Source organism: Sardina pilchardus, chromosome 23, assembly GCF_963854185.1.
Source record: "Sardina pilchardus chromosome 23, fSarPil1.1, whole genome shotgun sequence".
Lineage (NCBI taxonomy): Eukaryota > Metazoa > Chordata > Actinopteri > Clupeiformes > Clupeidae > Sardina > Sardina pilchardus.
The window spans coordinates 27,615,906-27,626,122 of record NC_085016.1 but is presented as its reverse complement, the minus strand read 5'-3'; the positions used below and the strand labels follow the sequence as shown (position 1 = coordinate 27,626,122).

Sequence of the window (10,217 nt, the reverse complement as noted above, 5' to 3'; positions counted from 1 at the left end):
CAGCCCAACCCAAAACCAACATCCAGAAATATCACTCGCCAGTTCCCAGCAAAGGAGTTTCAAATTGAGTTCTCACTCGCTGAGGGGAAATAAACAGTTTGGGGACAATGCATTCTGATCCGTCATTTCTAGTCAAGCTTTCACCTTTAGTCTTGAACTTTGACTTCAATAAAGGAACCAAAACTGATACTGTACCAGTCTGATCACTAGTCCTGGGTGTGCAAGTTCAAGAGTAGCTGGCATAAACAAATAGGGGAAACCCCAATCTAGTAGTCTGACTATCACTTTACTAAGATCAATCTTTTAAGATTGAACATTAGTCTGGGGAGTCTGCACTTTATTTCTACTGCACAAGAGGCATAATCAATGGACATAGTTCAACTGACTCCAGATAGTCCTTCAACCAATGAGATCAACGATCTGGGTGTGTCTTTTGGATAAGCTCGTTTGTGATTGGACCCAAAGGTTGTGGACAGGAGGCAGGGGAGATAGATAGATAGGTTTCCAGCCAGAGCTGCTGGGCAAAATCCAAATTTGCCAGCAGGTCATGCAGGGTTCACCTATAGCCTACAAATAGGTTCATCATTCCACAAGCTCACTGTCAAACTCCTACAAATCTACAGTTACATCTTCACAAAAAAAGAAACAGAAAATGATCAGATAAAACAAAAAATGGTACCCAAGACTGTGAGGCAGGTTCTCCCCTCTTGCTGCCCAGTGGGGTAGACGTCGAATATGCACCGGTAGCAGCCATCGTCCTGAGGTCCGGCTCTCTTGATTTTGATGGCACTGGTATGGCTGTGGAAAGTGGCCAGCTCCACCCGATTGGACCCAGTCACCCTGCTCGGCTCGTCCGCAAGGTACGAAAGGATGGTGACATCGCGGGCATCCATCCAGCGCACCTGTGACAACGACTGCCCTGGGCCTATTGTGATGTTGCAGCCAATCATGAAGGGCTGCCCAGCGATGGCTTGCAGGTGGGATGGAGCGCTGACCTCACCTAGGACGGTGGCCAATCAGGAGGTAGATTGAGTCAGGTCAAGCAAGGGGTTTGGACACAGGGAGACTTTATAACTGAGAGAGAAATTTGCGAAAGACGGGTGGGTGTTGAGACTGACCAACACCGTAATTATATCCCTATAGTTAGGTTCACATACTGCGGAGGTGGTATTTACACAACAGCAGACATAACATCTTTCAAATAAGACAAATATTTACTATTCGCTTGTCAAATGAAACTATGTAATTTCATCATAATAAAAGGTTGTGGTCACCTTGTGATTTGGAAAACAGCAGGAGAAATAGAAGACAGAAGCACGAACACCAGCCAGATTCAAACATCTTGTTCTGTGAAAGTTATGCAAATGAGGACAAAATGTTAACAAGCAGATAACAAATCATGAAATCCAAAGCAGCTATCTCAGGGAAACATGATCAAATCTGCTCTTGTAAGACAGTGTGAGTGGTTCAGCTGATGGTTATATTACAGTCTATCATCACATCCTCATAGCTTCTTTTCACATTATCGAGATCAAGATGGAGGGTAAGAAGCACGAAAAATCTATATTGCAATTGGAAACGGAGGGCAGTACCTTTCTGCTATGTGTGCCTGAAAGAACCTGCACAAAAAATAGGACCCTAAGTATTTAGTGCACACATTCTGAATGAGCCATCAAGCCATCTTCTCTCATAATGTTTTTTTTCTGTATGTTTTAAATGTTCAATCACCGAGGTCTCTCTAAATGCTGAGGGATCATTTAAATGGTGGGCAAGGTACAAAGTCTATCAACAAGCAATGTTTTCCTGCATGAATAGGTGAGCTGATTCAGCTATGCTTGATTCAGGTGTTCAAGTAGCAAATTGATTTTTTTTTTTTTTTTTTTTTTAAATCTGTATAGCTGTTAGACCCAAGACTTTAAACTTCACAATCAGAGCCCTGACTGATTAGGAAATGAACTTCCCTAATTTCGCAAACAAAACAGCCTGAGTAATTCCAAGAGCTTGAACTCACAGTGTGATGATCACTGACAATCATCTAGTCTCTTCTCTCATGTGAGTTTCAGCAAATAATGAGTCAGGGGCTACTCAGATGTCACACATGTATACTTACAATGCAGTTCAGTTTCCCTTCCCTGTGGCAAGTCTACAGTAGTCAGTGTTTCCTTTGATTCCTATCTTGCCTGCCCCAATACCTGGAAACAACAAGGCATTCTTGAGTAAGGTGGAAACGGTAGTAACAAGTAGCCAGTGATAAGTAGCTGTGCCGAGGCTACTGAGATTATGTCCTGGTCTCTCTTCACCTGACCTATAGGGTAGAACATGATTGTGATCTACTCTCTTTCCTTAAAGCTCGACACTCTTTGTCAGGTTCTGTTTACAGCACAACAATCCATGAGACAGAGAGACAGAGACAAGGAGAGAGAGAGAGAGAGAGAGAGAGAGAGAGAGAGAGAGAGAGAGAGAGAGAGCACTCTATCATGAAGGACCATATTTATCAATGAAAATGAATCACATCTAAAAAAATGAAGGTGGGGGACTGTGTGGTGCTGTTTTAGATATCAATTCACAGCTTGATGACACCACAGAACTAAGGGTTAAATTGCCTACTTCACAGTGTCAAATAATCCTGTCTGACAGTGTAATGGCCCTGGTCTTGCAGGGACTTTCTGTGGTGAGTGACTCGCATCATCAAGTGTCCTTTTATTATTAATGAATTCATAGAGGAAATGAATGACGCAATCACCTACAGAGTATTATGGTGGACAATTATTTTACCCTAACAATTTACAAATGCCTAAACTGACAGCCATATCACATGCAGTTTATGAGTATTAAAATGCATCTCTGTTTTTTCTTTCAATCCTTCACTTTTTACACTTTTTAGCTGCCATAAGCCATAAGCATACAGTACTTACTTTAAGATCAGTGGTGCCATGTAGCTCTAAAATCTCAAACCCCTATAGGCCACCCTCTTCCTCTCTTTCTCAGAGCTTAGACTTCTGTTTGTGCTGCACTGCTTTGTGAACACCACAGCATTGTTGATTTGGGCCATGAAAAGCCACAGGCGGCCATTCCACGCCACCTAGATTTCGGCCCTGTCAGCGTACCCCCCACTTTTCTAGAATATGCAGTCATCTGGGAAACATCAAGAACTGGGCTTTGATGTTTGCGGTGCAAGAACGCTCCAGTAATGAATAGTGGCAGATTACAACAAAAAAAAGAGCAATTAAAAAGTGAAAATGCTCTTAAATATTTGGCAATATTGCTGTGCATATATGAAGCACCCCACTGTCTATATATAAAACGAGCTCCACACGGTTATCTCAGCAGTAGCTTGGGGTATCTCCCTAACCCTGCCCCTTGAAAAGGTGCCAATTAAGAAGAGCTGCGGTTGCACTCCCATATTTGGGGTGCCTGAAAATCCACTTGCCAAGGCTTGTTGGAGGAAGACGTTCCCCACTGCACACCCTTCTCAGACCTCAAACAGTGCCTTTATGAGATTTACTGTGCTCGTTAGAAGTTTACAGTGTCTAGAATGTGAGGGCTGCAGTGTCAAGCCACCATACGACCCACTGCGAGGGAAAGGAAGTGTTTCCAGACAAAGGCCAGCTTTCCCAAGGGTCTGGACCATATGCCACCATCACATTCCCATAAACTCAATTTAAACCACATATGCAGGGGTGTAGTGGTAGAGTAAGAGGTGGGTAAACAATGGATTACGTGATCATAGGTAGACTGCGCCATGTGGATTATTAAAAAAGGCATTCAGAACATGTTTGATGATGGTGGAGGTTATAGTCCAATGTTTACCACTGGTAATACAGTGGTACTAAATGGTTCATAGGGTGTTGATTAATGCACATACTGAATATGGATAATACAGTGTGATTTTTGAATGTTAAAAGTTGTGAAACATGCTAATAAACTCAAATAAAAGGTGGATAAACTGTGTTTACTTGTGTTTAGCCACCACTGCAGCACATATGCATTTTCATATGGACTTTCTTGAACAGCAAGCACTGTTGTCCCCAAATCCTGTAGGCTATCCCCTATTAATATAAGGAGATCATTTGCATTCAAAAATTCAGATGAACTGTTTTGTGTGTTCAGACACTAGTCATCAACATGTTGTAGCCTACAGTCCTAAACGTTGGGGCAAAAAAATATATAGATTATTCTAAGAATATCAATAAGAATAGACCATACTAGGACCTTTATGGCTGGGCTAATTATATAAGTTAGAGTTTAAATGGCAAGCCCATGAGATTCTGCTGTCAAGTAAGTGATCATCATCAGTAGGCTAGCATATGTTTGCCATACTGAATTAACTCCACAAATCAGCTTAAATGTACCACTAACATTTTCAGTTTCAATATGAGAATCCTTGGAACAGAATTTGTGCAGGAAAACGAAAAGAAAACAAACAAAAACAAGACAATATTTGTAATGAAACGACAGACAGCATAATTCAAATGTGAAAACAGCCTTTAAATTAGTCTACAACGTAGGCTAAGCCTTAATTGGCCTATGGTTCGACTTCATCATAGCCTAAGCCTGATTGCTTTTGAAAAAACAATTGGAAAAACTATGACAGAATACTTGGCCTACCTTTCAGAAATAAGCATTCTGCCAACGAAAATAATCTCTTCATTCCACAGATCAGAACTGCATAAACGCGACCCAGGCACTGAATTTTTGAATCTCGATCCTGGCTTCATCATGGTCCTGACACGCCCATAAAGCCTATTGCATGACAAGTGAAAGAGCGACGTCAAGCGGGGGGAGCCCATAATGGCGACGACGATGGGCTCTGGGGACTATGCTATGGGACTATGCCAGGAATTCAGTCCAACACCCAAAGTTTGGCCGGATGGTATTTTGGACGACAAACGACATAAAAGATAGCCTAGGTCTTTATCTTTATCTGATATGAATTAGTGTTTGGATCTGTTCTTTGGCCGATTTGGCCAACTTTCTGTACACAAGAAAGAAAAAAACTGAAAATTAACAGAATTGAGTTATGCGTTCCGGCAAGTTGAGAATGGTTTAACCTTCTTTCCCAGCACTGACACCACTGGCATTTCCCGAATATGCGGAGTTCCCATTTCTGTCCACAGAGGGCAGCAGCGCATTGTTTTGTGTCAAGCTTGACGCCCCCTGACGTCATTCTTTTCGCCGGTAACTGAGATGAGGAAATCACCAACCGGCCTTTTCAGCTGAGTCCGTCAGCAGGGCAATATCAGCCGCCAAGGAGGAGAGAAAGAATCCTACACAATCCTGCAAAATGATTATCTACAAGGACCTCCTCACCGGTAGGAACGAAATATAAGTCTGTTTTGTGTGTTATTTTTGTATAATGGTGAATTTAAAATGTTTTTTTAATTATTCCATCTTTGTATACTTGTCATGGGGCCTAGGCAAAATCGCATAGCTAGCAAGCTAACTAGCAAGCTAGTTTGCGCACATAAAATGTAGCTACTGGTAGGTGCCTATCCCAGTTTTAATATAAAAATACGGATATTTCCGCGATTGTTTAAGTAAATGTTGCTCTTATGTAATGTCAAACTATTTCTTTGTTTCGTTGTGGGAAATGGTGACGTTTTCTCTGTGTTGAACGAGACCGGCTAAACTTGAGAAAAAGTAACATCACGTTAGCTTGCTAGCGGCAGGGTTGCTCATTAGCAAGGCATGTGACTTAACATGAATGTAGGCAAATATAAGCAGTATTGAAGGGCTGTTGAGAACCACTAAATATTCTTTATGTTACCGTAACTGGTATACAGACAAAAGTTGAAAGACGTAAAGTAATAGAACAGCAGGGTAATAAATCGGCTAATTTAATTTAGCTAACGGCGTTAGCCAACTCTGCCAGCTGTAATGCCGCACAGTTAAATCGCCACCGTATGTAAGGCCTTACTCTCTGGATTACTCTGTGTAGTCATGACGTTAACAATGTTATCTATCTTTTTTTGTTAAAGGAGACGAGATGTTTTCGGACATCTACAAAATCAAGGAGACCGATATGATGTACGAAGTTGAGGGAAAGGTTGGTAACGTTTAAATGCCAGGAAACCTTTGGCTTGATGTAATTTCTCACACCTAAGATTTACTTACGTCACGCTGATGTCCGGTCTCCACCCAACTCTGGAATTCAAATTTCTCATTCAGTGGTCAACCATCTGCATGGTGACAACCAGACATTAACTACTTGTATTCACGTTTTGAGTCTCAATGATTATACGGATGTTTTAAACATAAGGGATGGTAGAGATGCACATTAAATACTCAACCCTGAATGTCTCGTTTGTTTCAGATGATCTCAAGAGCGGTTGGTGACATTGATGATTCACTAATTGGCGGTAATGCATCAGCAGAGGTCGCAGATGAGGGCACAGACTCTTCCACTGTCTCTGGAGTTGATATCGTGCTTAACCATAAACTTCAGGAGATGCCCCCCATGGATAAGAAGACTTACATCAACTATGCCAAGGAATACATGAAGGCGTAAGTCAAATAAGGGGAACAGGGGTCCATGAGATGTGATAAATGTGTTGCCGCTGAGGTGGGTGAAATATTGACTCTACAAATTACTTCACCCCTATCCTAAAGTGTAATTCTGGAGTAATTTGAACCCAGGGTCTTTTATCACCATGACGAGTTCGAACAAGTTCGAACACCACCTCCAGAGCTAGATCAGAGTAGCGTTTCACCGGCTTTAGCTCTTACAGCCCTAGGGGTTAATGTATCCAAACTGCCATTTTTAAACTACTATTAATGCTCAAAGTAACACTACACTTCTGCAATAGTATAAATAGGGTCTCCACACAGAATCAAGCACGGTTCCAAGGTACATGGCGCCACGCAAAAAAAAAAAAAATGTTTTTAATGGAGCAAAGCCCACTAGAAACAGGGATAGAAAACTGCATTTAAATCCTGTGTGTCTGGCCCACACTGCTGAATGCTGTGTCCGGCGGGTGCCGGCCTTTTGTGTACCTTAACACCCCTAGCACTAGTGCAGCAATTGGGTTGAAAGGGTTTCATAGTGCCATGTAAACTGTTTGGACTATGGAGTGTTCCTCATAGAATCTGAAAGATAGCTTTGCAGAAATTGTATGAGCGCATTCCTACAGGGATTGAATAGGTTGTGGAAACCAATTATGAGCCCACTGGTTGGCATTTGATCGTTTGTACTCTGCCCCAATCTACTATCCTGATATGTGGCATCCTTGACAGCTCAGTGGGTCTGTATGTGGCTGCACTGTGTTTATATTTATGGATGCTAAAGTGAGAGTCCCTGCGCTTTCTGTTGCGTGCAATCCAGTGCCGTAATGGTTTGAAGAAGGGACAACATCCTTAGCAGAGCAGTAACAATTGACTTGCCTCGTTAAGTTTGTCTGACCACCATTTTGTACTGAAAGGGTATTTGATGTGAACTAGTTTTTCTTCAATGAATGCTTTTTCAGACCAGATTCAGGGTTAATGTGCATGAAAGAACAACCTTTGTGATTTAGAGAGTATTTAGGGTCAGTCTATAGAGGCTGACTTGTGATCTGTTCCCTGCAATGCATTTGTATTAATTGTTATTTTCCTCTCCTTTTGGCTTCAGAGTCAAAGCCAAGCTGCAGGAGACCAACCCTGGCAGAGTGCAGGCTTTCCAGGATGGTGCCGGAGCTGAGGTTAAGAAGATCATTGGCAAAATCAAGGATTACCAGGTTGGTGGCATTGACCATTGCAGTTTGCCAAATCGATACTCAGTAAAGCCTACCTTACACTGACAAGATTTGGGAAAGGTTCTTTAAAGCTTGAATGAGGGGCATTAGTTAAAAGACTACAATCTTTCCTCAAAACATTACAACTTTTCGAGAATCTTTCCCAAATCTTGTCAGTGTAAGGTAGGCTTAATTTGCAGAAGTGAGGAGGTACTGTAAATGCCCCTTAGCAGGAAACAAGTCTGGTATAACTGATTATGGCTTTGACTGAATTCCAAAGTGAGCCCTGAGACTCGGACTTAATTGATCTCAGGTGCTAAGTGAGTATGTGAAGCCACATGGGCTCAGATGGGTATAAATGGGATTGGGACAGCTCTTCACAAGATCATTTGTACCTTGGTGATGTTTAATAACCAAGTCGTTACACGTGTGTCGTGCTGTTTACCTTTGTAATTTCCGGATTTCCTCATGGGCTCCGTGGTAAACGTCACAACACTTTGAACTGTAGGTAATTCTCTTCGAAGTCTACTCTGATGCAAACTCACTGAAAGGGCCCGGTAACCTCACAGGGGCTTGTTCAGCACCAAGCCTTGATATTTGGCTGTCATTGGTGAAGGGTTTGATTATCAAATCAACAGGATACGTTTATGAAATGGTGCTTGGTCGAACATGCAATGATGACCTCTTAGGACACCTTTGGAGGTTGTGACCAATGAAAAGAATTCTTGAAGGACTGAGTATGTCTTGATCGTTGCACCTATGTCAGGGAGATGATCTAACTGTATACCAGTGATTGAGTAGGTAAATCTGACTGTTCGTTCCCATTTTTAAGGTGTTATGTGAAATAAGAAAGATGTACTAAAAGCCCATAATACTCAAATGAATTTTTGATTGAGGTTTAGAACTCACGAATGCCTATTTGCCTGTTCCAGTTTTTCTGCGGCGAGTCCACAAACCCAGACGGCGCATACGGTCTCTTAGACTTCCGTGAGGATGGAATCACACCTTACATGCTGTTCTTCAAGGATGGCCTGGAGGTTGAGAAATGCGTAAGTGTTACTCCTTCATCCGGTTGTTTGCGCCTCTTTCTCACCTTAAGCATCTACTGATAGACCTGAAGCCTCTCCCAGTGGCATCTGGGTTTGCAATCTGATGCAAGAGTGAAGGTTCCTTGCTTTTTCTGTCGGTCCTGTGGCATGATGGATTGAATAGAGGAAAACATAAGGGAATTGAGTAAGGCCTCTGACCAGCGCCAGTTGTAACTGTTTGCACTTCAGATATATGTTAGTTTCTCTGACTTAGATAAAACTTAAATTGGAATGGTGTGAACAAAATTTGGGACGTAATTGAGCAGATGCTTCAGATACTTCATACAAATAAACACAAATGTAACTTTTTGCTGTAAATCTAAGGTGAATTGTGTTAATTGTCATACATGCTCACTTTTTCTCGTGTGGAGCTATTCTCATTAGTAATCACTTTGTTTGTATTTCTCCTGACAGTAAATTCCCAGAGCGGCTCCTGGTTGCCATCCACTTGTGGCCATTTGGCTGCTGTGACTGGCAGAGTTCTCATTCCTACCATTACCATCATCTGCCTGGACTAGCTGCCCTTTTTAAAAGTGACATTGACAAGAAGTTATCACGTTTTTTTTTTTCTTTTCTTTTGATCATCTGCCCTAGGGGCCCTCCAGTGGCCCTTAATTGGTAGGCTACGGACAGCATTTGTTTGAGAGGCAAGTGCACTGGGAATATCTGCAAGGCTGTGCTCGAAGCTCACTTATTCAACAACTGAATTGGAGGACAGTGACTGACTACTTGCTTTGCTGTGTATCTGAGTGCATCAGTTGTACAGAATATTTGCCCCCTTACCCCCCCTGCATCTGAATCACAGGATTGTATTGGAATTTCTTGGCACTAATTACAACAGATTTGAACTGCTGGCTGAAGATATTTTTCTGGCTGTACTTATGTATTCATAGGTGGCTGGCATGAACACAGCTCCTATAAATGACCATGTACAAGTAAACAAATAAAACGTACCAAACAGTGTTTCTGAGTTTCATTGGACCCTAATTAAAGCAAGACATCTGCACCTTTCTACACAAAGACAAAACTCAGGAGGACCTTAAACTTAATGTTACGTTCGACGGCATGTGGGACTTATCCTACCTCCAACTAAGAAAAGTGCACTGGAATGCCTGTGGAAGTGGAACCTCCAGCTGGTGAAGTCGGGGGAGCTCAACCTACCCCGACCTCACCAAATTAAATCGGAAGTTAATGGCGGTGCCTATGCAGTCACTCATCGTGAGGGATAAAACTTCAACAAATAGGCTATAAACGCTATTTCTCTACGAATAGGGTTGTTTTAGACTGCAATTTTAACACAACTTGTTTTTTCATATGTGAAATGTTGCCATCATAACCTGTTAGAATTTAAATATATGGGTAAAATTATACCCAGTTGCCCTACATAGCAATATGCAGCGCTTTTGCTGCTCCAGAACAG

At 42.0% G+C, this 10,217-nt stretch overlaps 2 protein-coding genes and 2 non-coding genes across 5 annotated transcripts in view; 3 read left to right on the top strand and 1 right to left on the bottom strand.

Annotated features, from left to right (window-relative positions):
- Nucleotides 1-4,698, bottom strand: part of zgc:172122 (uncharacterized protein LOC571844 homolog) — a 12,800-nt gene extending 8,102 nt beyond the window's left edge. The window contains exons 1-4 of one of the 2 annotated variants that reach the window (XM_062527209.1): nucleotides 4,609-4,698; nucleotides 2,111-2,192; nucleotides 1,275-1,347; nucleotides 680-1,000 (exon numbers count right to left, since the gene is read on the bottom strand). In XM_062527209.1, the coding sequence (XP_062383193.1) occupies nucleotides 680-1,000; nucleotides 1,275-1,341 (388 nt within the window). In that variant the 5' untranslated portion in view covers nucleotides 1,342-1,347; nucleotides 2,111-2,192; nucleotides 4,609-4,698. Of the gene's footprint in view, nucleotides 1-679; nucleotides 1,001-1,274; nucleotides 1,348-2,110; nucleotides 2,193-3,956; nucleotides 4,004-4,608 lie in introns of those variants that run through there. The other variant, XM_062527210.1, reaches the window with a different exon arrangement.
- A 461-nt stretch (nucleotides 4,699-5,159) lies between these two features.
- Nucleotides 5,160-9,760, top strand: tpt1 (tumor protein, translationally-controlled 1). Its single transcript, XM_062527566.1, has 6 exons — nucleotides 5,160-5,312; nucleotides 5,979-6,046; nucleotides 6,314-6,504; nucleotides 7,607-7,712; nucleotides 8,642-8,758; nucleotides 9,212-9,760. The coding sequence occupies exons 1-6, from the start codon at nucleotides 5,285-5,287 to the stop codon at nucleotides 9,212-9,214; spliced, it is 513 nt and encodes a 170-aa protein (XP_062383550.1). The 5' UTR covers nucleotides 5,160-5,284; the 3' UTR covers nucleotides 9,215-9,760.
- LOC134071793 (small nucleolar RNA SNORD58) lies at nucleotides 8,379-8,451 on the top strand. The gene has a single exon (XR_009937116.1). It is a non-coding gene; the product is annotated as a small nucleolar RNA SNORD58 (small nucleolar RNA).
- Nucleotides 8,806-8,933, top strand: LOC134071795 (small nucleolar RNA SNORA31). The gene has a single exon (XR_009937118.1). It is a non-coding gene; the product is annotated as a small nucleolar RNA SNORA31 (small nucleolar RNA).
- Nucleotides 9,761-10,217: the final 457 nt, after the last annotated feature.

Bases quoted from the DNA above. Each gene is read 5' to 3' on its own strand.
- tpt1 (XM_062527566.1), top strand. From the start codon at position 5,285: ATGATTATCTACAAGGACCTCCTCACCG. The intron at 6,505-7,606 runs GTAAGTCAAATA...TTTTGGCTTCAG, and splicing joins GCCAAGGAATACATGAAGGC to AGTCAAAGCCAAGCTGCAGG. The intron at 7,713-8,641 runs GTTGGTGGCATT...TGCCTGTTCCAG, and splicing joins GCAAAATCAAGGATTACCAG to TTTTTCTGCGGCGAGTCCAC.